At 41.2% G+C, this 27,870-nt stretch overlaps 1 protein-coding gene across 5 annotated transcripts in view; it reads right to left on the minus strand.

Moving 5' to 3' along the window:
* The window catches only part of ARB2A (ARB2 cotranscriptional regulator A), a 908,279-nt gene that overhangs the window by 845,801 nt on the left and 34,608 nt on the right, over positions 1-27,870 (minus strand). For 4 of the 5 annotated variants that reach the window (XM_073624507.1, XM_073624504.1, XM_073624506.1 and 1 more), the window contains one exon: positions 2,904-3,024. In XM_073624507.1, coding sequence (XP_073480608.1) covers positions 2,904-3,006 — 103 coding nt within the window. In that variant the 5' untranslated portion in view covers positions 3,007-3,024. Of the gene's footprint in view, positions 1-2,903; positions 3,025-10,264; positions 10,409-27,870 lie in introns of all 5 variants that reach the window. The other variant, XM_073624505.1, reaches the window with a different exon arrangement.

The following is a 27,870-nucleotide window of genomic DNA, read 5'->3' on the forward strand; positions in this document are numbered from 1 at the left end:
TCAGACCCTTTCTTCAGTATTTAGTAGAAGCACCCTTTTGATCTAATACAGCCATGCGTCTTTTTGGGAAAGATGCAACAAGTTTTTCACACCTGGATTTGGGGATCCTCTGCCATTCCTCCTTGCAGATCCTCTCCAGTTCTGTCAGGTTGGATGGTAAACGTTGGTGGACAGCCATTTTTAGGTCTCTCCAGAGATGCTCAATTGGGTTTAAGTCAGGGCTCTGGCTGGGCCATTCAAGAACAGTCACGGAGTTGTTGTGAAGCCACTCCTTCGTTATTTTAGCTGTGTGCTTAGGGTCATTGTCGTGTTGGAAAGTAAACCATCGGCCCAGTCTGAGGTCCTGAGCACTCTGGAGAAGGTTTTTGTCGACGATATCCCTGTACTTGGCCGCATTCATCTTTCCCTCGATTGCAACCAGTCGTCCTGTCCCTGCAGCTGAAAATCACCCCCACAGCATGATGCTGCCACCACCATGCTTCACTGTTGGGACTGTATTGGACAGGTGATGAGCAGTGCCTGGTTTTCTCCACACATACCGCTTAGAATTAAGGCCAAAAAGTTCTATCGTGGTCTCATCAGACCAGAGAATCTTATTTCTCACCATCTTGGAGTCCTTCAGGTGTTTTTTTTTAGCAAACTCCATGCAGGCTTTCATGTGTCTTGCACTGAGCTTCTGTTGGGCCACTCTGCCCTAAAGCCCCGACTGGTGGAGGGCTGCAGTGATGGTTGACTTTCTACAACTTTCTCCCATCTCCATCGCTGGAGCTCGGCCACAGTGATCTTTGGGTTCTTCTTTACCTCTCTCACCAAGGCTCTTCTCCCCCGATAGCTCAGTTTGGCCTGGACGGCCAGCTCTAGGAAGGGTTCTGGTCATCCCAAACGTCTTCCATTTAAGGATTATGGAGGCCACTGTGCTCTTAGGAACCTTAAGTGCAGCAGAATTTTTTTTGTAACCTTGGCCAGATCTGTGCCTTGCCACAATTCTGTCTCTGAGCTCTTCAGGCAGTTCCTTTGACCTCATGATTCTCATTTTACTCTGACATGCACTGTGAGCTGTAAGGTCTTATATAGACAGATGTGTGGCTTTCCTAATCAAGTCCAATCAGTATAATCAAACACAGCTGGACTCAAATGAAGGTGTAGAACCATCTCAAGGATGTTTAGAAGAAATGGACATCACCTGAGTTAAATATATGAGTGTCATAGCAAAGGGTCTGAATACTTAGGACCATGTGATATTTCAGTTTTTCTTTTTTTAATAAATCCGCAAAGATGTCAACAATTCTGTGTTTTTCTGTCAATATGGGGTGCTGTGTGTACATTAATGATGAAAAAAAATTAACTTAAATGATTTTAGCAAATGGCTGCAATATAACAGATTGAAAAATGTAAGGGGGTCTTAATATTTTCCGTCCCCACTGTACATCAACAGTTTTGTTTTTTTTTTTAATTTTGGAATAAAAGTTTTACATGACAAAATGAAAGCTGATCATTGTAAGCACCTCTGTCAGTGGTAAATGGTTTGTCTCAAAACTCTAAACTGCTAAATTTGCAGAAGAGCTTACTAACTATACAAACTTACTGTCTGGATCACCTGATGAAAATAAAGCCTAAAAAAGAAAATTAATGCAGCCGTCGCATCTAAGAATTGTTAAGCTGCAATATAATAAATATGTTTGCTTTTGGGTTTAATACTGCTTTCAATAAAATGTAAGGTCTGCTTACACTGCTTAGGCACAGCAAATCAAGACTTCTCAGCAAAGTTTTAGAACATAGGAAATCAGTTCCCAACAACAGCTGTCAGTTAGAAAATAATAGGGAGTGATGTAAATCTCCAGGCCATAGGACAACAATTAACATCACAGTAAGATGGTGCGTTACAGCAACCTATGGCTGTGTGTTGTAGAAAACCTGGCATTCACGGGGTGCATTTCTGGTCCATAATAAATTGCATTCTGGAGTATGCAAGATCCAAAACTGCCCTTTACTCTCTTGTTGTATGAGCAATGGTTGCACTCAATAGCACCGTTTGGCTTACTACAATCTCCTCATCTGCCTCCTCCATCTCCATATAGATAGTGCAACAATAGAGGCTGTTACACTAGACATCCCATCTGCCAATGCCTCTCCAAAACAAAAATGTGTTTTTCTCTCTTTTTTTTTCTCCCTCACTCCTTCTCTTAACTCACAAACAGGAAAAGGAGGCGATGTCAGAGGAAATAACCTGCAATATGCATGGTAATTTAGTGTGCATAAAAGTGCGTCAATGTACGTCAACGCGCAATAACGGAAGGCAATGCAAATCCATTTTAGTGCACGTTTGTGTATGAACAGGCCCTTAGCGTAATTGGAGTAGGCTAGATATAATTGAAATACAAATGTGAAAATGAATATAGGTTTTTAAATGTGTGGAAGTATGAATATCCCTTAAGCCGCACATCAAAGGAAGCCCACTCGTGATGGAGTATGGCAACCTCAGCCTGGGCTCCCACCAGGCCACGCCCCCAATATGTTTTGTTCCACCCCTCAGGGCTTAATCATATAGATGAAGGTTGCCACAATCAATCACGAGTGGGCTTCCCTCGATGTGTTAATTAAGGGATAGTCATACTTCCACACACCAACGTTTGGAGCTGGGATGGGCTCCCTCCCCAGCCAGCACTCATAGCAGTGAACCAGGACTAGCTCCCTTTTCTAAGCCCGAGGGGCTCACACACAAGGTTTTTACATTTTTCACCATGGATATGCTTTAAACAGTCCCGATACCCAGAAGTCCCCAAGATTTCTCTACTCTACAGGCAGCAGAACAGAGGTAGCTGAGCAAAAGGTGGGTGGACATTCTCTTCATGGTTAGGTTTACAGCCCAACCATGGAAATATCTCGCTGTTTGCCTATGATACCTTTTAAGGCTGTCGTTTTTTCTTTTTCATCCGGAACTCCTGCTTGTAATTGTGCCATACTCAATCCAAATAAGACAACCAGTACAAAGGGAAAAATGGACATCAATCTTCTTATGTACACCTAAAAATGAAAGAAAAATAGAAAAAATACCAGAAGGTTAGCATTCTATTTTAAACACTTTGTTATAAAAAGTAAACTGTATATTTGTGCAAAAATGACAAATAAAGAGTGAAAAATATGAAATAAATAAACAAATCTATCACCCAAACTTAAGTACTGGAAAAGTAAAAACCTATCACTACTCAATCGGTCAGTCCGAAGTCATTTTAAGACCATGAGCTCAAATAGTGTAACTGTTATTTATGAAATTAAAAGTATGGACTTTTTTTTTTCAGAATCATACTTGCCTAGGTGGATGCAGTATTGGTCCACTGCTGCATCTATCCCCCGCCAACACTGAGAACCGAGCGCTCAAACACCACCAATCACTCAGTTCTCAAGGAGCGCTGGGCTGTGGAGGGGACAGGAGCAGCCAGCTCAGGCTCTCACTGGCTTGCTGAGAGGTTGAGCCAGGTGCCAGTCCAGGCATGTGGACAGATCCCAACTTTGTTATTGTGATCTTGCCCAAGCCTGGACCGGCTCTGGGACTTCAGCCCGCTGTCAGCTAAAATGGGTCACAGGCGTGCAGAACGAACATCACTCCTGTGACCCACAGGACAAGCTTTCCCCATACTTCTCCTTTAAAGAAAATTTGTAAATGAATTCCTTTATTACTTCATGTGTTTTAATTATTTTTCTTTACATCTTACTAGAACAGTGCCAAACTAATACTGCCAAGGATTACCTTTCTGCATTACTGCAACTGCTAAAGTACTTTTTTTTTTTTTTTTTTTATTTCAGTGGCAACTGCCACCTAGACAGACAAAAACAAACAGGGTTTTGGCTAGATTTTAACCGCAGGACGGTATCATAGGAATGATGATAGTCAATGCCAACTACACAGCATCCCAAGTGACAGTCTACCCCCACCCCAGGACACAGCTGCTGACTGACAACTTCCGCTGTGTATACAGTGGGGACGAAAAGTATTCAGACCCCCTTAAATTTTCCACATTTTGTTATATTGCAGCCATTTGCTAAAATCATTTAAGTTCATTTTTTTCCTCATTAACACACACAGCACCCCATATTAACAGAAAAACACAGAATTGTTGACATTTTTGCAGATTTATTAAAAAAGAAAAACTGAAATATCACATGGTCCTAAGTATTCAGACCCTTTGCTGTGACACTCATATATTTAACTCAGGTGCTATCCATTTCTTCTGATCATCCTTGAGATGGTTCTACACCTTCATTTGAGTCCAGCTGTGTTTGATTATACTGATTGGACTTGATCAGGAAAGCCACACACCTGTCTATATAAGACCTTACATCTCACAGTGCATGTCAGAGCAAATGAGAATCATGAGGTCAAAAGGAACTGCCTGAAGAGCTCAGAGACAGAATTGTGGCAAGGCACAGATCTGGCCAGGGTTACAAAAAATTTCTGCTGCACTTAAGGTTCCTAAGAGCACAGTGGCCTCCATAATCCTTAAATGGAAGACGTTTGGGACGACCAGAACCCTTCCTAGAGCTGGCCGTCCGGCCAAACTGAGCTATCGGGGGGAGAAGAGCCTTGGTGAGAGAGGTAAAGAAGAACCCAAAGATCACTGTGGCTGAGCTCCAGAGATGCAATCAGGAGATGGGAGAAAGTTGTAGAAAGTCAACCATCACTGCAGCTCTCCACCAGTCGGGGGGCTTTATGGCAGAGTGGCCGACGGAAGCCTCTCCTCAGTGCAAGACACATGAAAGCCCGCATGGAGTTTGCTAAAAAAAACACCTGAAGGACTCCAAGATGGTGAGAAATAAGATTCTTTGGTCTGATGAGACCAAGATAGAACTTTTTGGCCCTAATTCTAAGCGGTATGTGTGGAAAAAAAAAACAGGCACTGCTCATCACCTGCCAATACAGTCCCAACAGTGAAGCATGTTAGTGGCATCATCATGCTGTGGGGGTGTTTTTCAGCTGCAGGGACAGGATGACTGGTTGCAATCGAGGGAAAGATGAATGCGGCCAAGTACAGGGATATCCTGGACAAAAACCTTCTCCAGAGAGCTCAGGACCTCAGACTGGGCCGAAGAATCATATAGAATAGGTAATATTTTACTATTACACTGGCCACTACCTGGATGTTTCTTTTGTCCATGTATTTTTTTGCTAGGCAAAATAAAATAAAAAGTTTTGCTGGCTATCATCAGATTAATCTAATTACTCCTTTTTTATTTTGTCATGACTTTCACAGTGGTTACAATTGTTTGCCCTGCGAAACCAGGCGTCCCTTGTGAAAGCATCCCGCTTTTCGGCCCGTGGATGCACGGCTAACCACTATGCCGTGTTTATGGATTTACACAGCCGGCCTGTACTCCCTTCCTTGTTTTTATCTCTTCCTTGTCTAAAGAGTCAATGGTATATATGTAAGTACTCTACATCCTTACACTACTATCTATGATACAACCAGGCTCCAAATTATACATTGTTGAATGCCTACACTATTATGAATTATATACCCATTATATTTATATTTAGGTTACAATAATACACTTTTATTAAATTCCCCTGAAGAAGGAAAAGTACACCTCAATGCGATTTTCCGAAACATGTCGGGACATATCAGAAAATGTGCATCGGAGTGTATCATCAAACTTAGTGAAAAATCTGTGTAAAAATATATATATTTTGAAAAAATGTGTGTCATGTAAAAATGCTGAGTATACAAATCACCACACAATATATAAAGTAAAATGTGAGCAAATATTAGGTGTAGCTGAAACATCAATTATCCTATAAAAAGAAGTGTACACCTGAAAGTAGCAGAAAAAATAGAAAAAAAGAGAAAAACTTTCTCATGCTGGCTGAAACAGTCCCAAAAGTGCTACATAAAATATACCAAAAAATACTCAAATAAGATAAGTTCATATGGTGAAATTTTGTGTGATAATATTCCGTGCAACCGGATACTCCAAAGAAAATTGAAAATTGATTGAGGAATTATTTTATTTGTGAACAGCGCCAATTCCCCTATCAGAGTTTTTAGTATTTGGACTTCACCTTGGCGTTTTCCTTTTGTTTGGGGGGCTGCAGTTCTCACTGGTGTCCGTCCTAAGCACGGAATATCTGGATTTACATGTCGGGACATATGCTGTGCAATTCAAACAGAGTTTAACTCATTTTGAGCAACACTTTGGATTACCAGCTTGGGTGATATATATATTTGTACATATGTAAATCTATCCTGATTTCCATCATTGACGCACTTTTGTATGGTGTATAACTTTGCATTTTTCTTACAATTTTTATATCTTTGTACACCAATAAAGTTGGCATTTTTTTGCCTTTTATATGTTTCTACTTTTCATTACTATTATCCTTTCCTGCCTTTAAAGTCCAAGGGGGTGTCCTCCGGATGCATTTTCCTGCATTTTTCTTTACAAAAAGACTGGGCCGAAGGTTTACCTTCCAACAAGATAGTGACCCTAAGCACACAGCTAAAATAACGAAGGAGTGGCTTCACAACAACTCCGTGACTGTTCTTGAATGGCCCAGCCAGAGCCCTGACTTAAACCCAATTGAGCATCTCTGGAGAGACCTAAAAATGGCTGTCCACCAATGTTTACCATCCAACCTGACAGAACTGGAGAGGATCTGCAAGGAGGAATGGCAGAGGATCCCTAAATCCAGGTGTGAAAAACTTGTTGCATCTTTCCCAAAAAGACTCATGGCTGTATTAGATCAAAATGGTGCTTCTACTAAATACTGAGCAAAGGGTCTGAATACTAAGGACCATGTGATATTTTAGTTTTTCTTTTTTAATAAATCTGCAAAAATGTCAACAGTTCTGTGTTTTTCTGTCAATATGGTGTGTTGTGTGTACATTGAGTTCATTTTTTTCCTCATTAAACGATTTTAGCAAATGGCTGCAATATAACAAAGAGTGAAAAATGTAAGGGGGTCTGAATACTTTCCGTCCCCACTGTATATCCCCTAGAATTCTATGTAGAGGGGTGGTGTGTCCATTTCCTCCAATCAGGTTTCAAGTTCTGTGCCCTAGCTGTGCACAGTATGTGATGTCAGATCCCTGCCCCCTACCATCTACTGCTGAGAACTAACATTTGATCTGTGTGTTTTAGGAGGATGAATAGTAGAGAGGGCAGCAGATAAACAGGTACCACTTATACGAGGAGGATTTGTTTCAGCTCTGTGTATCACATGAGGCTAGTCACTTCATGGTCGTATGTAAAAGATTTATACTATTATTTATTATTATTATTATTATTATTATTATTATTATTATTATTATTATTACACAGGATTTATATAGCGCCAACAGTTTGCGCAGCGCTTTACAACACGAGGCAGACAGTACACTTACAATACAGGAGGGATCAGAGGACCCTGCTCGTTAGAGCTTACAATCTAGAAGGGAGAGTCAAGTGGAAACAAAAAGGTAATAACTGTGGGGGATGAGCTGATGGAAAAAATGAAAATATAGTTGTTAGGTGTGGGTAGGATAGGCTTCTCTGAAGAGAAGGGTTTTCAGGGATCGTCTGAAAGCTAATAAAGTAGGAGATAAGCGGACAGATTGGGGAAGGGCATTCCATAGGATTGGAGAGGCTTTGGAAAAGGCCTGGAGGCGAGCATGGGAGGAGGAGACAAGGGAGCTAGAGAGCAGGAGGTCTTGAGAGGAACGAAGAGAGCGAGTAGGTTGGTATTTAGAGACTAAGCTAGTGATGTAGCTGGGGGCGAAATTGTATTGCTTTGTACGTAGTTGTTAGAATTTTGAATTTAATTCTTTGGCCGAGCGGAAGCCAGTGGAGGGATTGACAGAGAGGAGTGGCAGACACAGAGCGATTGGTAAGATGGATGAGTCTGGCAGCGGCATTCATAATGGATTGAAGAGGTGATAGACTATGTAGAGTTAAGCCAATGAGAAGGGAGTTGCAGTAGTCGAGGCGAGAGATGACCAGCGAGTGAATTAAGAGCTTTGTTGTGTCATTGTTTAGAAAGGGGCGTATTTTGGAGATGTTGCGGAGGTTGAGGTGGCAGGATTTGGACAGTGATTGGATGTGTTGCTTGAAGGAGAGTTCAGAGTCTAGGACTACACCTAGAACCTTGGCATGTGGGGATGGGCTTATGGTTGTGCCATTGATTTTGATAGAGAGATCAGGGGAAGAGGCATATGGGGGAGGAAAAATTATAAGTTCGGTTTTGGCTAGATTGAGTTTGAGGAAGTGGTGTGACATCCAGACTGATATATCTGAGAGATACTTGAGGAGACAGAGGGAGTGAGCTGAGGGGTAGAGAAATAGATTTGGGTGTCGTCAGCGTAGAGGTGGTATTGGAAACCATGGGAGGCCATCAGTTGACCCAGGGAGGCGGTGTAGATTGAAAATAGTAGAGGTCCAAGAATAGAACCCTGAGGGACCCCAACAGAGAAAGGAAGAGGAGAGGAGGAAGTAGAGTTATAAGAAACGCTAAAGGTGCGGTTGGATAAGTAGGAAGAGAACCAGCGAAGTGTACAGTCACGGAGACCAAAGGCATGTAGTTTTTTTGAGGAGGAGGGGGTGGTCAACCGTATCAAAGGCAGCAGAGAGGTCCAGGAGTAGGAGTACAGAATAGCGTCGATTGGTTTTGGCCGTTAGTAGATCGTTTGTTAGTTTTAGGAGAGCAGTTTCTGTGGAGTGTTGAGGACGAAATCCAGACTGAAGGGGATCAAGAAGGCTATTATCAGCGAGGTGGACGCTCAGTCAGTTGTAGACCAGACATTCGAGGAGTTTGGATAAGAAGGGGAGCAAGGAGATGGGGCGTAGGTTGTTAAGATTGGATGGGTCCAGTGAGGGCTTTTTAAGTATGGATCTGACAAGTGCATGTTTTAGAGAGTTAGGGAAGATGCCAGAAGAGAGGAAAAGATTGAAGATGTGGGTTAGAGAGTGTAGCATAGGGCCAGAGGGTGAACATAGCATTTGTGAGGGAACAAGATCCAGAGGGAAGCTGGTAAGGTGGACATTAGCAGGTAGTTTAGCAACTTCGTCTGTAGTGGTGGGGTTGAAAGAGGGAAATAATGATTGTGCCTGTGGGCATGAAGTGTAAAGCGTGGAGGGTGTCGGCACAGTAGAGATCTCCACGCGAATAGTATCAATCTTCTGTTTGAAGTGGTTGGCGATCTCCTGGGCAGTAAGTGAGTTGGCGGGTAGAGGTGGTGGAGGACGAAGTAGAGAGTTGAAGGTGGAGAAGAGGTGACAGGGACAGGACGATAAGTTGCTAACGAGAGTGGTAAAATAGGTCTGCTTGGCAGAGAGGAGGCTGGAATTGTATTTTTGGAGGGCAGATTTATATTGGTTGAAATCTCTCTGAGATCTAGTCTTATGCCACAGGCGCTAAAGAGCATGACTACGTTTTTTCAGACTTCTAGTATCATCTGTTTGCCAAGGTTGAAGGGGTCTGGGCTTGATTCTGTGTGTAGTGAGGGGGGCCAGTGAGTTCAGTGAGGCTAGAAGTGAAGTGTTGTACACAGAAGTGGTTAGGTTGGTGCAGGATAGGGGTGAGATTTTGTCGTAGAGGTTGTTGATGGCAGAGTAGAGAAGAGAAGGGTTGAGATGACGTAGGTTTCTGCGGGTAACTTTAAGGTGGTTGGAGGGAGAGGAGGTGAAGGAAAGGGAGAGAGTGAAACTAATAAGGTGGTGATCAGAGAGAGGCAATGGATAGTTAGAAAGGTTGCATGGAGTGCAAAAGGTGAGAAAACACGAGGTCATAGATATTGCCTTCTGAGTTGGAGCATGTATCCACTGCTTATATAATTATACCCACTGTAAGACACTTGCACCGCATTATTTTTTACATATTAAGATTTCTTTCTATTCTATAGAACCTTTACAGCTTTGTTAATTGCACCCCCTGCCCCACTTACCCATATTTCCAAACATGCAATGAATTACTCTAACCTTTCAATTCCAATTTCTATTCATTCGGCATAACATTTAAGACATTTCTATCCACACAGTAATTAAAGGAAATCATTAAATCAAGAATTAAATTTTAGTGCCACGTACAACTCCAAAAAAGTTGGAATGTTTAAAAATACACACACAAAAAAAAAAAAAAAACACAACAAACACACACACACACACACACACAATACATAAAAAAAGAATCCAGTGTTTACAGAGTTTTGTTAAAAGAAGGGAGGATGCTACCCTGTGGTAAACATGATCCTGTCCCAACTTTTTTGAGACGTGTTGCTGCCATCATTTTTAAAATTACCTTTTTTTTTCTCTTAAAATGGTACGTTTTCTCAATTTAAACATTTGATATTGTTTTATATTTTCTATTGCAAAAAAATGATGTCATTGTATTCTGTTTTTATGTAGATTTTACATAGTCCCAACATTTTTGGAATAGGGATCTCTAAGAGAGGGAAAAAAAAAAAAAAAGTTAACTTTTTTTTTTTTTTTTTTACAGATGAGGCATCTATTTCAAGTAATATATAACAAATAGACACGTTGGATATCAAATCTGAAGCATGAAATGTTAAATTTCTCATGAGTGCTAACCACACAAATCCTTCTAAGAAGCATAATGTCAATTAAATAGTCCTCGGTTTAGCCAAAAGAAAGTGTGACCACACCTAGAAACAAATTTAAGTTCTCTTTCAAAATCGAGTGGGACAATATGGGTATAAGAAATCTGACTTCTAAAAATAATAGTGAAATCTGCAATTCTTTCACAACGCTTACAGGAGCTTAGTATAGTGAGATAACTGAGTTGGTGGACAATGGTTAGATGAATAATTCTTCTTGGCATTGACTTCCTTTGCTGAAGCACGTGGAATTTAAATGTTCATTGAGCATTCAAAGTAATGCAAAACAACTAAATATTAATGAGAGTGGATCCCCTAGATATGATCATGGTAGGTACGCAGGTATGAGATCCCTGTTCTTTGGTCCTCAAGAGATAAGAAGCCTAAGGAAAAGCTTCCTTAAATCACCTCTAAGGCATAACTATTGCTTTGCAAATCTTCAGCCCAAGCAATTCTGAATGACTTCTGAATTCAAGCATTGTGCTTGAAAAAAAAATGAATACATAAAAAAGTAGCAAACATTTAGGGTATATTCACACCAGATGCAGTAGTTTCTCTTTCAATCAGTTTTATTCATTTTTCAAGGAAAAGAGCAAGTATGCCCATGTAGAGGCCAAGGCATCTGATAAGGATAACAGGCAGTATGAAAGCATGGTCAGACATATATAGTAGTAGACTTACAGGGCCTAATGCCCTATTCAGTCAAAATCATTACATAGGCCTGTAGGTCTAAACAGAATAAAGTGTGGGGGAGAAAAAAAAACAAACAAAAAAAAAAAAAAATTGTTAAGACAGGGAAAACAAAGTCCCCGGGTGGGAAAGATTAAGGAAAAAGGGGCCAAAGATGAAGTAAGGGGTTGGAGTTTAGGAAAGGTACATAGGAATGTATCTCTTTCTCACAATCTGGGACAGGAGCCTAATGAGTAGGCTATACAAAATTTAAGCTAGACGAATTCAGAGATAGAAAGGCATAGATAAACCATAGTTCCCACATTTTAGGAAATTTAGCTTGAGTCATTTAGAATACTGGATAGTTTCTCATTATCTTTGATTTCTTGAAAACGGACTATAGGCTTCTTTAAGGACTCTAAGGAAAAAAGACCTGGGAGTGTATGGTGTAAGAGGGACATACTTGAACCTTTTGGAACAATTGAATGAAACAATGTTTGGAGAAACGGCGAAATGTTGTGGAGCAAAACACGGTCAACTTTGGGCAGGACCGCAAAGTATGTAAAAAAGTCTTCACACCGATCACACTCTCCAATATATCTATCACTGTAGGTTGGAATAGCAGGAGCCATTCAAGCTGGTACTCAATAACTCTGAAAGAGAACCTTGTATGCCATTTCAGACATGACATTTCAGATTAAGACTTGTGTTTTCTGGATATTTTAAATAATGGAAGAATATTTTGCATCTTGATGTGTGGTACTCCTGATTGCTTTGGTGTAGATGAGCTGAGTCATAATCCGAGATTGTGGAATGTGGAGCCTCATTTGAAATATTTGACATTAAAGTGGCTGTATATCCAGTTTAATTTTTACCTACAGGTAAGCCTATAATAAGGCTTACCTGTAGGTAAAATGAATATCTCCTAAACCTATGCGGTAGACGCTGCCGGGCCATGCCGGGAAGAAGTGCATGGGAGTGACGTAATCGCGGCTCCGGCCACTCACAGAACCGGAACCGTGAACCCGGAAGACACGCTGAGGGAAAAATGTCAGCTCCCTCAGCGTGGACCGGCCTGCGATACTGGGACCTCGTTCTAAGGTAAGCATTTCATAATGAGCTAGTACTAGCTCATTATGCTTTTGCCTTACAGGGTTTTTTTTTTTTTAACTTCTTTTTTTTTCTGAGGGTATACAACCACTTTAAGCAATGAGGTTATCAAAGTAGGTTGAGAGATCAGTATGGGCTGCTGAAATAAAGCCAAATGTATTTCTGCTGTGTATTTGAAGGATGAATTACTCAACAGTGCCTGCAGATACAGTGATCTAACTGTAGAAAGCCTATTGTGATTTATGTGATTTTTAAGAAGTAGAAATAGATTTGGGGACACAGTATATGCCCACTAAGTGTCTCCTTTCAAAACCACTACACTGGCTTTGACCCTCATCAGCACTAAAAGGGCCATAAAAGGAAAACTGCAGTACCCCCTGCCCACTACAGCACCAGGCCTTTGAAGCAGGGCCCCAATATCCCTACTACCCATGATAACCCCTTCACACATTCCTTGGCAGAATCTGAACCCAATATATAAGACCACCTGTCCTGGTGGGATTATGTCACACACCCACTAAACAGGACTTTAATCATTTAAAGCGGAGTTCCACTGTTTTGTAAGTCTATTAAAAGTCAGTAGCTACAAAAAGTGTAGCTGCTGACTTTTAATAAACAGACACTCACCTGTCCCACAGTCCAACGATGTGGCCTCCCAAAGCCCCGCTCCTCTCCCCCTACTCTCCTCGGCGCCATCATTACTACTGTGGGCACCCAGCTGCGACAGTTTGTGGCTTCACAGACGGGTACGCACAGCATATGCACGAGTCGCGCTGCGCTCTCCTAGTGGCCAGGCAATCTTCTGGAGCCTGTGACATGTCCCAGAAGATTGCAGAGAGGGAGGGGCTGCCTAGGGGGAGAGGAGTCGCCTAGGTGGAGAGATAGTGAAAGAAGGAATTGGGACAGAAAGTATCTGTCAAAACCAGTTACCCACTCCCCCCCCCCACCCCACCCCCAAAAATTACATGCCAAATGTGCCCCTTAAGGGGGTGAGGAGTGCTTAAAGCAGAAGTTCCACTCCAAGTTGGGTGGAACTCCGCTTTATTTAAAAACTTGAACGTGTACGAGTGTTCACGGTACCCCTCACACTGTTTCACTTTCCATAGACACTAGAACTACTTCTTCAACTTATATAAAAGTACAATACATCAGTTACTGTTCATGCAGTGATTTCGAGTTACTATTTGAATATCTTGTCAGTCAATATGAATGCTCTTTTTAGGCAGGTTAACCTGATGTGCATCGACCATCCACCATGGCTCCCATGTGTACTCCTTCCTCCCCTCAGCACTTCTAAACCCTCCATAAGTGTCAGAACCTGTGAACCTGTTGAGATTTACCCCTGATAACCACTGTTAAAGCAGGAGTCCGGCGACCAATCTTTTTTTTTTTTTTTTTTTAGGTCATTGAGACACTTTGCTAACCCCAAAATAATACTCACAGTTTGGGTGTAATATTTCCGCCTCTGTCTGTTTTCGTACTGAAGAATAACTTAAAAAATGTGATGATGGCTATTTCCATCTTGCTTGTGGGCATGTGAAGCCCACAAGCATTGATTTCCTGGATGCAGTGAATGCTGTTCATTCACAGCTTATTCACACGCATGATCATTGTTTCCACACTGAATCTTGGGAAGCCTGACACTAAGCTTCCAGGAGACAGTGCGGCGCCGGGGAAAGGTAATAAACATCCCATGGGAGGAGAGACAGGAAGTGCCACAATAAAGTACAATATAAAGGTAATTACAGCGATAAAAAAAAAAAAATTTGTGCGGCATTTGAACATCTATGCAATTAACTGAAGGGGGTAAGATTAAGTTAAAAATTTGATTGGAACCCCGCTTTAATTGCTTGTTTACTTTGACATCTTTCTCTGGTGTTCTCCCTACCTTAGACTACCCCAATCACCTGACACATTTACTAGAGCAGCCTCACTCAACCTTTTACCCCAGAGGAATTTTCAGGTCTCAGGGAACCCCTGCTAAAATGCATTCATCAGGGGTCAGACATATATACACACACACACACACACACACACACACACACTATCTCACAAAAGTGAGTACACCCCTCAAATATTTTATTATATCTTTTCATGAAGAACACTGAAGAAATGACACTTTGCTACAATGTAAAAGTAGTGAGTGTACAGCTTGTATAACAGTGTAAATTTGCTGTCCCCTCAAAATAACGAATAATAATAATGAAAATCTTCAAATTGAACCCAAAGTGTCAATATTTTGTGTGGCCACCATTAATTTCTCCAGCACTGACTTAACCCTCTTGGGCATGGAGTTCACCAGAGCTTCACAGGTTGCCACTGGAGTCATCTTCCACTCCTCCATGACAACATCACGGAGCTGGTGGATGTTAGAGACCTTGCGCTACTCCACCTTCTGTTTGAGTATGCCCCACTGATGCTCAATAGGGTTTAGGTCTGCAGACGGGCTTGGTCAGTCCATCATATTTACCCTCAGTTTCTTTAGCAAGGCAGTGGTCATCTTGGAGGGGTGTTTGGGGTCGTTATCTTGTTGGAACACTGCCCTGCGGCCCAGTCACCGAAGAGAGGGGATCATGCTCTGCTTCAGTATGTCACAGTACATGTTGGCATTCATGGTTCCCTCAATGAACTGTAGCTCCCCAATGCCGGCAGCCCTCATGCAGCCCCAGACCATGACACTCCTACCACCATGCTTGACTGTAGGCAAGACACACTTGTCTTTGTACTCCTCACCTGAACCAAATAAGTTTATCTTGGTCTCATCAGACCACAGGACATGGTTCCAGTAATCCATGTCCTTAGTCTGCAGCAAACTGTTTGCAGTTCTTGTGCATCATCTTTAGAAGAGGATTCTTTCTGTGAGGACAGCCATACAGACCAATTTGATGCAGTGTGTGGCGTATGGTCTGAGCACTGACAGGCAAACCCCCCACCCCTTGAACCTCTGCAGCAATGCTGGCAGCACTCATACCTCTATTTCCCAAAGACAGTCTGGATATGACGCTGAGCATGTGCACTCAACTTTTTTGGTCGACCATGGCAAGGCCTGTTCTGAGTGAAACCTGTCCTGTTAAACCGCTGTATGGTCTTGCTGCAGCTCAGATTCAGAGTCTTGGCAATCTTCTTATAGCCTAGGCCATCTTTATGTAGAGCAACAATTCTTTTTTCAGATCTTCAGAGAGTTCTTTGCCATAAGGTGCCATGTTGAACTTCCAGTGACCAGTATGAGAGAGAGAGCGATAACACCAAATTTAACACACCTGCTCCCCATGCACACCTGAGACCTTGTAACACTAATGAGTCACATGACATCAAGGAGGGAAAATGGCTAATTGGGCCCAATTTGGACATTTTCACTTAGGGGTGTACTCACTTTTTTGCCAGCGGTTTAGACATTAATGGCTGTGTGTTGAGTTATTTTGAGGGGACATTGACACTGTTATACAAGCTGTACACTCACTACTTTACATTGTAGCAAAGTGTCATTTCTTCAGTGTTGTCACATGAAAAGATATAATAAAATATTTTTAAAAAATGTGAGGGGTATACTCACTTTTGTGAGATACTGTATATACACACACACACACACATATACACACACACCTGCTGAATGTATCCCTACCTTGCAAATGTCACCCCTTCAGCAGAAGGAGCCCTGCAAATCTCTGGAATTGGTGGGTGGGCGGAGTCATGATGTCACAAGACTCCCCACCCACCTCAACACTCTTACTGTCCTATTCCTGAGTTTTGAGTAACATCCAGTCAAAACTCAGGAAAGGCACCACATGACTTCAGCATGCCCAATCATGTTGAGGTGTGGAGCAGCGAATCCTGGGAGAGCTGGAGAAGAAAGGGGGGGGGGTGAAGCTGGAATCGTAACACACACTCTGCTCGTTCATGAGATAAAAGAAATCGGATGTCAGTCCCCACAGTGGGGGATGTGGGGACACAAACTTATCTGTGGGTCATTTTTAATCTTACTACAAAAAGACAAGAGGATTGCTCAGAGCTGGATTAACTCTTCGTGGCAAGATTGGGCACAGACTTGACATTCTCTACTGTACCAGGTAGAAGTCTTCACTAAAAAATATTTTTTTCAGGGTTACATCCACTTCAATGTAAAAAAAATTAGGAACTGTTATATTAAGGGTAATTCATTCAAAAACTCAAAATTGAAAACATGTCCATGTGGTTTTCCTTTAGGAAATACAGTTCTATAACATTGCACTTTCCAATATGCTGCTAAACACGATCCAGTAGCATATTCCAACCAAGAAAAGAATTTAAACTCAGCAGAGGTAGCCATACCCTTACACACACACACCACTTTCCACCTCAAAGATCAAATATTGATCCTGAGAACCACTTATTCTATAGGGCCAACTAGACTATTAACATTATCATTATGTAACATATACTCCAACTCCCCCTCTGACACAGATCCTTAAAGTGTTACTAAACCTACAACAGTAAAATCAGTCTGTATATGCAGTAAAGCTTGCTTGTTACAATCACTGTGGAACCTAAGGGGTTCCACAGTGTGTAAAAAGGCTGTTTGGTCCTGGCTTCTCTGATCCTCCCCTCCTTCCACTGTTCCCTGATAATACAGAGTCTATGGATTTAGGCTGCACATGCTCAGTTTGGTGTGTATTGCTAGAGAGATTTTTTTTTTCCTTTTAAGAGTGCATGTGATCAGCACAGGGCCAATCAGCACTGTCCAGACAGCGGGACAAGGGTCTTGCAGTCTCATAGGGCAGTCAAAAACTCCTCCTACAAGCTTTAACCTGTGCTTGATCGGACACTGATAGAAGTCACAAGACTGCTATACTGTATACTGCTGATGAGAAAAGGTATTTAGCAGCACACCCCTCAGTTAGAGCTTTTGATAACCCAAGCTGCCCATTTATATTTTCCACCCTATGACATAGCTGCTAAGGACCCTTTAGTTTGAACCATATATACCTCCTCCAAAGCAATAGTCCAATTCCCACATCCATTCTCAAAGAAATTTAACATTTACAATAGTACAAGGCAGGTATAGTCATTGCCATCTACTTTTTTGTGTCCTGTATTGAATCAATCCCTCAGGTCTACCATAAAAAAAAAAATAAATAAAAAAGGGAGAATAAGGGTGTTATTATCCAGAATAGCCCCTTCACCAGATACTGTACCTATATGTGGATGGTATCCTTCTGACCCTTAGGAATCCCCCAACAACCCTATCAAACCTCCATAAAATCCTAGCAGAACATGGTCCCAGTCCAGGTTATAAAATAAACACAACTAAATCTGAAGTGCTACCAATTATCAACCCAAACTTTCTATAAAAACAGAACTACCCTCAGATTCTAAGATAAATACCGTATCTTGCCTGCTTCACAAACAGATTTTTTTTTTCATTTTTTAGATGCATAACCCCAATAAAAAATGCCAATTCTATCCACAGGCGCAAAGTGGCCTGTGGATTTTTAACTTTTCCAGTTATTTCACAGTCCACTTACAACATTTAGTTTTGTGTGCTTTATTACCATCCAATAACAGATGGTTCAACCCTGGCAAACACAAGCCATATTTAAATTTAGGCACTTAGTCAATCACCGAAATGAAATGCTACTCTCCTTCTCAGAAGTGCAGGATGCTTTAGCTACATGAACTTTTCTCAATTTGTCGCTTCTCTAACCAAAGATCAAATCTTCTCAGATCTCACTAACTTCAAACATACCTGTGCAGATAGCCTATCACAGATGGGTCTTATTTGTGAAAAAAAATATAAGATCCTGAGCCTCCACTCAGAAAACCTATTCCCAAAACACCTTTACATGACATGATGGGAAACCGTACTGGGAAGAGAACTTCTACTACAGATATCATATATCATGGATGCTGGCCACCAACAGCTCCTTCTGCGTACAAGGAAATGGCTTAAAGTGATTGTAAAAAAGGTACAAGGTGGACATTGTATGCATTAAGGTAAAAAACCTTCTGCATACAGTTCCCCCCAACCCCTCTAAATACTTACCTGAGCCCGATCTTGATCCAGCAAAGTGCAAGAGAACAGCGTCTCTCTCTCTCTCTCTCTCTCTCTCCTCATGGGACAGAGAGGCAGCAGCAGAAGCCATTAGCTCCTGCTGTTGTCAATCACAGCTAACGAGGAGAGAAATGGGGGCAGCATACGCTCTGTATGTCAATGCACACACAGACCCAGCTCAGGTGCAAGCACGCACAAGTACCCCCTGAGCATGCAGCTTGCTATGGGGCACACAGCAAGGGGGGGAGCTAGGAGCACAGGCAGGAAAAGAGCTAGGAGTACTGGTGGTGGACCCAAGAAGAGGAGCATCAGCATTGCTCTGTACAAAACCATTAGAAAGAGCAGGTAAGGCTAGCATAACATGATTTTTTTTTTTTTTTAAACAACAAAGTGCCTGTGGAATCACTGTAAAAAATTTGAATGAACCAATATATACAAACCAGAAGAACTTTATGAAGTTTATCCCCACCATTAGCAATCGCTGCTGAAGATGCAAATCTCAGATGGGCTCTCTCTACTATTTCTTGTGGACATGCCCAGTTGTCAGCCCATTCTGGTGAGAAGCCAATAACCTTGTTACAGGAGGTTTACATGTAAACAATAAAAAACACCTAATACACAAATTCTAAGGGCAGCCAGCTGTTTGCTTACCTTCAACTAGAATATATAATAACCTAAAAAAAAAAAAATCCAGGAAGGATTCACTAGGGTTTATATATATATCCCAATTGGCACATTAAATCTGGCAGACAGAGGCACAACTGGACAGTATTGCCACCACATCAAACCTCTCTTCCTAAAATACATGATATCTCCACATTCCTCCTCTTTAGTTAATAAATACAGGCTACACAGAGACATTTATTTATCTTGCCATTCTCTGTTGGCTTTCCTTAAGCTTTAAAATGTTCTCTCAGTCTGGTTCAGTAGATTACACAATCACTGGGAAAACTGCTGACTTGACAGTTGTCCAGAAGACAGTCATTTTCACCCTCCACAAGGAGGGTAAGTCACAAAAGGTTATTGCGAAAGAAGCTGGCTGTTCACAGAATGCTGTATCCAAGAATATTAGTGGAAAGTTGAGTGGAAGAAAAAGGAGCACAAGCAACAGGGATAAAGAAAGCTTTGAGAGGATTGTGAAGCAAAGGCTTTGGGGGAGATTCACAAGGAGTGGACTACAGCTGGTGTCAGTGCTTCAAGAGCCACCACATAGATGTAACCAGGACATGAGCTACAACTGTCCTTGTGTCAAACCACTCCTGATCCAGAGACAACGTCAGAAGCATCTTACCTGGGCTAAGGAGAAAAGGGACTTGATTGTTGCTCCATGGTCCAAAGTCCTCTTTTTGGATGAAAGTAAATTTTCCATTTCATTTGGAAATCAAGGTCCCAGAGTCTGGAGGAAGAGTGCAGAGGCACAGAATCCAAGTTGCATGAGGTCCAGTGTAAAGTTTCCACAGTCAGTGATGATTTGGGCTGCTGGTGTTGGTCCACCGTGTTTCATCAAGCCCAAAGTCAGCGCCTCCCTCTGCCAGAAAATTAGAGCACTTCATGCTACCCTCTGCTTTATGGAGATGCTGATTTAATTTTACAGCAGGACTTGGCACCTGCTCACACTGCCAAAAGTACCAATACCTGGATTAATGATCATGGTATCACTGTGCTTGATTGGCCAGCAAACTTACCTGACCTAAACCCCATAGAGAATCTGTGGGGTATTGTCAAGAGGAAGAGGAGACATACCAGACCCAACAAAGCAGACAAATTGAAGGCCGTTATCAAAGCAACCTGGGCTTCCACAACACCTCAGCAGTGCCACAGGCTGATCGCCTGCGTGCCACACATTGAATGCATACTATACTGTACATGGACATACTTTTCAGTAAGTAAACATTTCTGTATTAAAAATCTTTTTATTGGTCTTAGGTAATATCAACATTTTTTGAAATAATAAATTTGGGGTTTTCACTAGCTGTAAGCCATGATCATCAAAATTAAAAGAAAAAAAAATGCTTGAAATAGATCACTCTGTGTGTAATGAATTTATACGAGTTTTACTTTTTGAATTGATTTAACTAAATTAACTTTTTGATGATATTCAAATTTTTGAGATGCACCTGTACATGCAGGTTTTTGTAATTCATTATTTAGACCAGGGGTCTCCAAACTTTTTAAACAAAGGGCCAGTTTACGGTCATTCAAACTTGACGGGGGCCAGATGGTGATCAGCGGGAGTAAAAAAAAAAAGTCTTGGTGTCAGTGGGATCAATTGCGGTTGTCAGTGGGAGGAAGTGTCCCATCATTGGTGTCAGTGGGAGGAAGAGTGCCCTATCATTGTTGTCAGTGGAGGGAAGAGTGCCCCCATTATTGGTGTCAGTGGAGGGAAGCATTGCCCCATCATTGGTATCAGTGGGAGGAATCGTGCCCCATTGTTAATGTCAGTGGCAGAAACTGATCTTCACTGTTGCTGACAGTGCGGAGAATAATGCCCCAAGGGACAGATAAAAGCAAGCAAAAAGGGCCGCAGTTTGGAGACCACTGATTTAGACAAATCAGTTTATATTGCATAAGACAGCTGAAGAGGGACAAAATGCCTAGCGCTCACTGCAGATCCAAAAGAGTCTAGAGTCTATTGAGCTAAATGGCTCAATTCATAAAAAAGGTTTCCAAAATGTTTTTTATGTTTTTTATGTATTTGAAGAAAAAAGGCCTGCAGTATCGTGTGACATGTAGTAACCTCGATGTCTTCCCTGAATTAGCTCACTGAGCTCAAGAAAACAAGATTGGCAGATTAATTGTTAAATTAATTTTAGCATATAAACATTAGGATATCATACTGTACTCCAACTATGCAGTATATAAGACCTTATTTAACAAGCAAAAGATTGCCGATTTAGGAGAGCTGTAAAAAACTGAACTATATTTAAGTATGAACGAACATTTGCTTAGCTCTCAGCCATGGTGCTCTACAGGATATAGCATGCATTGAAGATACAAGCCACAAATAACTAGTAGCCACTTCACGGTGTCAGAGCAGCAGAAAATCTGTCAAGTCCCACAAGACCCCAAAAATACATATGGTCATCATCAGTAATTTTTACACTGACTGAGCAGGTCTGTCACCATATAGTAAACAGTCTGTCACTTTATCAGTTCGCCTGGCTGTCACCCAATCTGTAACTACGTCAATGTGTCACTGTCAGTGTATTTCTTGTTGCATCTCAACCAGCTTGCTACTTTCAGCATGCTGTCTGTCTCTATTGTATCTTACTCTGCCTGTCAATGATGCCTCCCTGAAGGGGGCAGTGATGCAGAGAAAGAGGGTGAGCAGGACAAAAGGATAGAAGATGCTGTGCGTAAGGGTGAGTCCTCAGGGATAAGTGATTTACTGTATAAGAAAAGATCCTGACTGCAAGTGAAGTATTATTTAAGCTGGATGAAATGACCTGCAACGTGTCAGCTGTTTACATAAAGTAGTTCAAGTGTGACGCCTCAGACATTTGGCAGGCTGTCTAAAATGCACAAATAGGAAAGATTTTTCTCCCGCCAGGCAGAAATTATTCAGAGACTATAAATAATGGTGTGCAATGCATAGGAGTAAACTTCTACAAGGTTCTAATGAACAAAATACTCAGGAATTACAGTTTCCAACACCAAACAAGTAAAGAAATCCTGATTATCAAACCTGATTAGAATGTAGTATTTTATTGTCTTGAAACAAAACTTGCCCACTTCAAACTGACAATGAACATGATAGTTAGCGTTTGATGTTCAAGCTATCCTAAAAATAGATACACGTGTTCATTGTAATAAACCATTAGTATATTAGCCCCTCCCCTCCCGCTGCTATTCCCTGTGGCAGCAAAATTAATGAACACAATTACTGCCAGCCCCTCTGTTATAACAAGATATACTACACAGTGTATGCGTTTAACGTGACCGCCTGGCTGACATCAGAGGGAAACTCAGTCCCTCCCACTGTAGTCCTTAGATCAGGGAAGGAGAGCAGAGGGCGGCCACGTGACGGCAAATCGGTGATGTGAAAAAACATATTTAGCTGCAGAATTTAAAAAAAAAAAAACAGCCACTTTAAAATGCTCTGTGTCAGCTATCACCATAGCATTCCAATAGGATTAAGGACTACACTGAACCACAAACTGAATTAAGTCTTAAATTTACTCCAGAAACTGAAAGACAGCAATGTTACATGACCCAAATTTTAGACCACAAACGTCATTCTAGTCTGCTGTAAAACGTCCTGGTATAACTTTGAATTCATTGGTCTTTCTGTAGCTGCAAGCGATCTAGACCTTTAGGCTGGGTTCACACTGAAGCACGGAGCAGTTCACAGCAGGGGACCATTTCAGGTCCGATTTCAGTCCAAATTTTTGGCTGAATTCGGACCTGAAACAAATCAGAAGATGGACAGGACTCATGTGCAATTCGCTGCGGTCACGGCGGAGCCGCTCCGGAGATGTGTGATTCAGCTCCATACAGAGTCAATCACAATCTCCTGACATGCGAATTAGAATGCGGGGAAACCCACATCGAATTCGCTCTAGTCTGTACCCAGCCTTAGAAAGCAATCAATCCTACACCAAGATACTCCCTCTGCCTGTGGACTGATAGAGGGCCAAGTCTTACTGTAATTTTCTGCCATCTTCTAAGCTTCCGTATCTATCTGATAATCTCTCTTGTCTTGGCAGACATACTTTTACATTGTAACCTTGGTTGCTGAATTCATTAGTTCAATAACGATATGTAAAAACATAGAATGTGTAGGTTTTTCTAAATCATATTAATCCATTTAGTATAATGAATTGCATGAATACCATCACACATTTTTAGAATCAATTTATCTATAAATTAAGACAGTTTTCAAAGGGTTTACAATTTGTCACAACTGCATAAACATCATATCTACTCGGCACTACTCATTAAACAGATGCTTAGAGTGGCTAATAGCGGGGTTTTATTATAAATGAATGCATGACTTTACAAAGTGCTACCAATCTTCATAAACTACCTTGCAGTTTTAGATTGTAACAAAATGAATTGCACATACACACAAATCAATTAACTGCAGAAAGTCAAAATGTATCCTTTTTTCGTGCCCAGATGAGTGACTGCATAGCTACCAACAGCTATAAGTGGCCCACAACAGATGGCAAAAAAAAAAAAAAAAAAGTTGATGCCATCTATGTGGCTCTAAAAAAGGTAAAAAGAAGAAGCTATTAACCACTTCAGCCCCAGACCATTTGGCTGGCCAAAGACCAGAGCATTTTTTGCAATTCAGCACTGCGTTGCTTTAACTGACAATTGTCGTGCGACGTGGCTCCCAAACAAAATCAACGTCAATTTTTCCCCACAAATATAGCTTACTTTTGATCACCTCTGTGGTTTTTATTTTTTGCGCTATAAACAAAAAAATGCGACAATTTTGAAAAAAAATTAAAAAAAAAAAAAAAAAAAAAAAAAAAAAAAAAGCATAATTTTTTACATTTTGCTATAATAAATATCCTAAAAAAATATATTTAAAAAAAATTTTCTCTCTTTAGTTTAGGCTGATATGTATGCGACATCATTTTGGTAAAAAAAAAAAAAAAAAAAAAAAAAAATCGCAATAAGCATATATTGATTGGTTTGCGCAAAAGTTATAGCGTCTACAAAATAGGGGATAGTTTTATGGCATTTTTATTAATTTTTTTTTTTACTAGTAATGGCGGTGATCAGCGATTTTTATCATCACTGCGACATTATGGCAGACACGTCAGACAATTCTGACACATTTTTGGGACCACTGGCATTAATACAGCGATCAGTGTGATTAAAAATGCATTGATTACTGTAAAAATGTCACTGGCAGTGAAGGGGTTAATGTGTGTCCTAACTGAAGGGGGATGTCGACAGTGCATCTGCTCATACTCTGTATGCGAGACTGCCAGGAACTCACATCGGCTCGGGGGCGAGCGGGGGGCGCACACGCACCCCCTAGTGGCCGTCAATGGTACCGACGTACCATGACAGCGATTTGCACAGCCGAGCCATGTTGCCGCAGTATAACTGCTGTGACTGGTCGGCATGCTGTTAATAGGAAAAGATAATTTAAAAACAAAATGAAGGAACACCATCATCATTCAAAAGCTATAAAAAACAGAATATATCAAAGAAATCAAGGCTGTAAAAATTCAATTGAATTACACATTGCAAAAGAGAGACAAACCCCCAAAAATTCTTCAAATATATTAATAGTAAAAATTTAAAGTCTGTGCATATAGGTCCTTTTCAAGATAATTCAGAATTGTTAAATACCTTCTTCAGCTCTGTGTATACAAAAGGGTCCAAAAACATTTAGACAATATAAAAAGGTGAAAAAGCACTGGGACCAAATGGTATACACCCACATGTCCTCAAGGACTTGAGCTCTGTTATTTCAAAGCCATTGTTTCTCATTTTTAGAGATTCTAACGACTGACATAAGTATCACTTGATTGGCATAAGGCCAAGATCTCCTTGCTTGAGGTCCCAGCTCTGCCTCAACCTCTGTTAAGGCACCTTAAGTGTAACTAAAGGCATTTTTTCCCCCCCATTTTATACCCTTTTAGTTTTTTGTTTTGTATTTTGCCATCTGTGTCCCATTCTGAAGATTTCCATTCTTTTCCTGTAGCCAAAACAGGAGGTGAGAGAAAATTCCTCCAAAGTGAGAAAATCCTGGCATATTACCAAGGTCACCAGAACTAGTGTCCCCAATGAAAGATTTACAGTGCCTTGAAAAAGTATTCATACCCCTTTTCTACATTTTATCATGTTACAACCAAAAACGTAAATGTATTTTATTGGGATTTTATGTGACAACACAAAGTGGCACATAATTGTGAAGTGGAAGGAAAATGATAAAAGGTTTTCAATTTTTTTAACAAATATCTGAAAAGTGTTGCATGCATTTGTATTCAGCCCCCTTTACTCTGACCAACTAAAATCGAGTGGAACAAATTGCCTTCAGAAGTCACCTAAATTAGTAAATAGAGTCCACCTGTGTGTAATTTAATCTCAGTATAAATGAAGCTGTTCTGTGAAACCCGCAGGAGGATTGTTAGAGAACCTTAGTGAACAAACAGCATCATAAAGGCCAAGGAACACACCAGACAGGCCAGGGATAGGGATATAGACACATACACCAAGCTTTGAACATCTCCCAGAGCACTGTTCAATCCATCATCAGAAAATGGAAAGATTATGGCACAACTGCAAACCTACCAAGGCATGGCCGCCCACCTAAACTGACAGGCCGGGCAAGGAGAGCATTAAATCAGAGAAACAGCCAAGAGGCCCATGGTAACTTTGGAGGAGCTGCAGAGATCCACTGCTCAGGTGGGAGAATCTGTCCACAGGACAACTATTAGTCGTGAACTTCACACATCCGGCCTTTATGGAAGAGTGGCAAGAAAAAAGCCATTGTTCAAAGAAAGCCATAAGAAGTCTGTTTGCGGGAAGCCATGTGGGGGACACAACAAACAAGTGGAAGAAGGTGCTCTGGTCAGAGAAGACCAAAATTTAACTTCTTGGCCTAAAAGCAAAACGCTATGTGTCGCAGAAAATTAGCAGTGCACATCACCCTGAACATACCATTACCACTGTGAAACGTGGTGGCAGCATCATGTTGTTGGGGATGCTTTTCTTCAGCAGGGACAGGGAAGCTGGTCAGAGTTGATGAGACGATGGAGGGAGCCTAATACAGGGCAATCTTAGAAGAAGAAAACCTGTTAGAATCTGCAAAAGACTTGAGACTGGTGCGGAGGTTCACCTCCAGCAGGACAATGACCCCAAACATACAGCCAGAGCTACAATGGAATGGTTTAGATCAGTGGTTCTCAACTCCTGTCCACAGGACCCACTAACAGATCGGGTTTGCAAGATAACTGAAACACATCACAGGTGATATAATTTTCTGCTCTGTGATTACAGTATTCTAGTCTGCACCTCCCCATGGTAATACTTAAAATCTGGCCTGTTAATGAGTCATGAGGACAGAAGTTGCGAACCAATGGTTTAAATGAAAGCATATTCCTGTTTTAGAATGGCCCAGTCAAAGTCCAGCTCTAAATCCAATTGAGAATCTGTGGCAAGACTTGAAAATTGCTGTTCACAGACGCTCTCCATCCAATGTGACAGAGCTTGAGCCACTTCGCAAAGAAGAATGAGCAAAAATGTCATGCTCTGGTAAAGACCTACATGTTCTACAAAATACTGAGTATGGGGGGCTGAATACAAATGCACGCCACACTTTTCACATATTTATTTAAAACATTTTTGAAAACCATTTATCATTTTCCTTTCACTTCACAATTATGTGCAACTTTGTGTTGGTCTATCACATAAAATACATTTACGTTTTTGGTTGTAACATGACAACATTTGGAAATACATTTGGAATATTTTTTCAAGGAACTGTACACTCTATTCTTCTGGTGACAAACCCACATTTTTGGATGTTCTTTTATTTTTACTACTGATAACAGTAAACAGGAAAGATAGAGAGGGCAAATCTCCCCAACGGGGGCACAGACAGCAATAAAAGCAAATCCATCTCAGCTCTATTCAAAACAAAAAGTGCATACAGTTGTGCTCATAAGTTTACATAACCTGGCAGATTTTATTATTTATTGGCCATTTTTCCAGAGACTATGAATGATAACACAAAAACTTCTTTCACTCATGGTTAGTATTTGGCTGAAGCCATTTATTATCAATCAACTGTGTTTACTCTTTTTAAATCATAAATGACAACAGAAACTACCCAAATGACCCTGATCAAAATTTTACATACCCTGTGATTTTGGCCTGATAACATGCACACAAGCTGACACAAAGGGGTTTGAATGGCTATTAAAGGTAACCATCTTCACCTGTGATCTGTTTGCTTGTTATTCGCGCGCGTGTGTGTGTGTGCGTGTATATAAAAGATCAATGAGTTTCTGGACTCCTGACAGACCCTTGCATCTTTCATCCAGTGCTGCACTGACGTTTCTGGATACTGAGTCATGGCGAAAGCAAAAGAATTGTCAAAGGATCTGCGGGAAAAGGTAGTTGAACTGTATAAAACAAGAAAGGGCTATAAAAACACATTCAAGGAATTGAGAATGCCAATCAGCAGCGTTCAAACTCTAATAAGGAAGTTATGCTGTTGAAACCAAACCACGGTCAGGTAGACCAACTAAAATTTCAGCCACAACTGCCAGACAAATTGTTTGGGATGCAGAGAAAAACCCACAAATAATGTCGGGTGAAATACAGGACTCTCTGAAAACATGTGGTGTGGCTGTTTCAAAATACACGATAAGGAAGCACTTGAAGAAAGATGGGCTACATGGTTAAGTCGCCAGATAAAAGCCATTATGATGCAAATGCCACATAGTATCCTGCTTACAATACGCCAAACAGCACAGAGACAAGCCTCAAACCTTCTGGCACAAAGTCATTTGG

Source organism: Aquarana catesbeiana, linkage group LG01 (genome assembly GCF_042186555.1).
Source record: "Aquarana catesbeiana isolate 2022-GZ linkage group LG01, ASM4218655v1, whole genome shotgun sequence".
Taxonomy (NCBI): domain Eukaryota; kingdom Metazoa; phylum Chordata; class Amphibia; order Anura; family Ranidae; genus Aquarana; species Aquarana catesbeiana.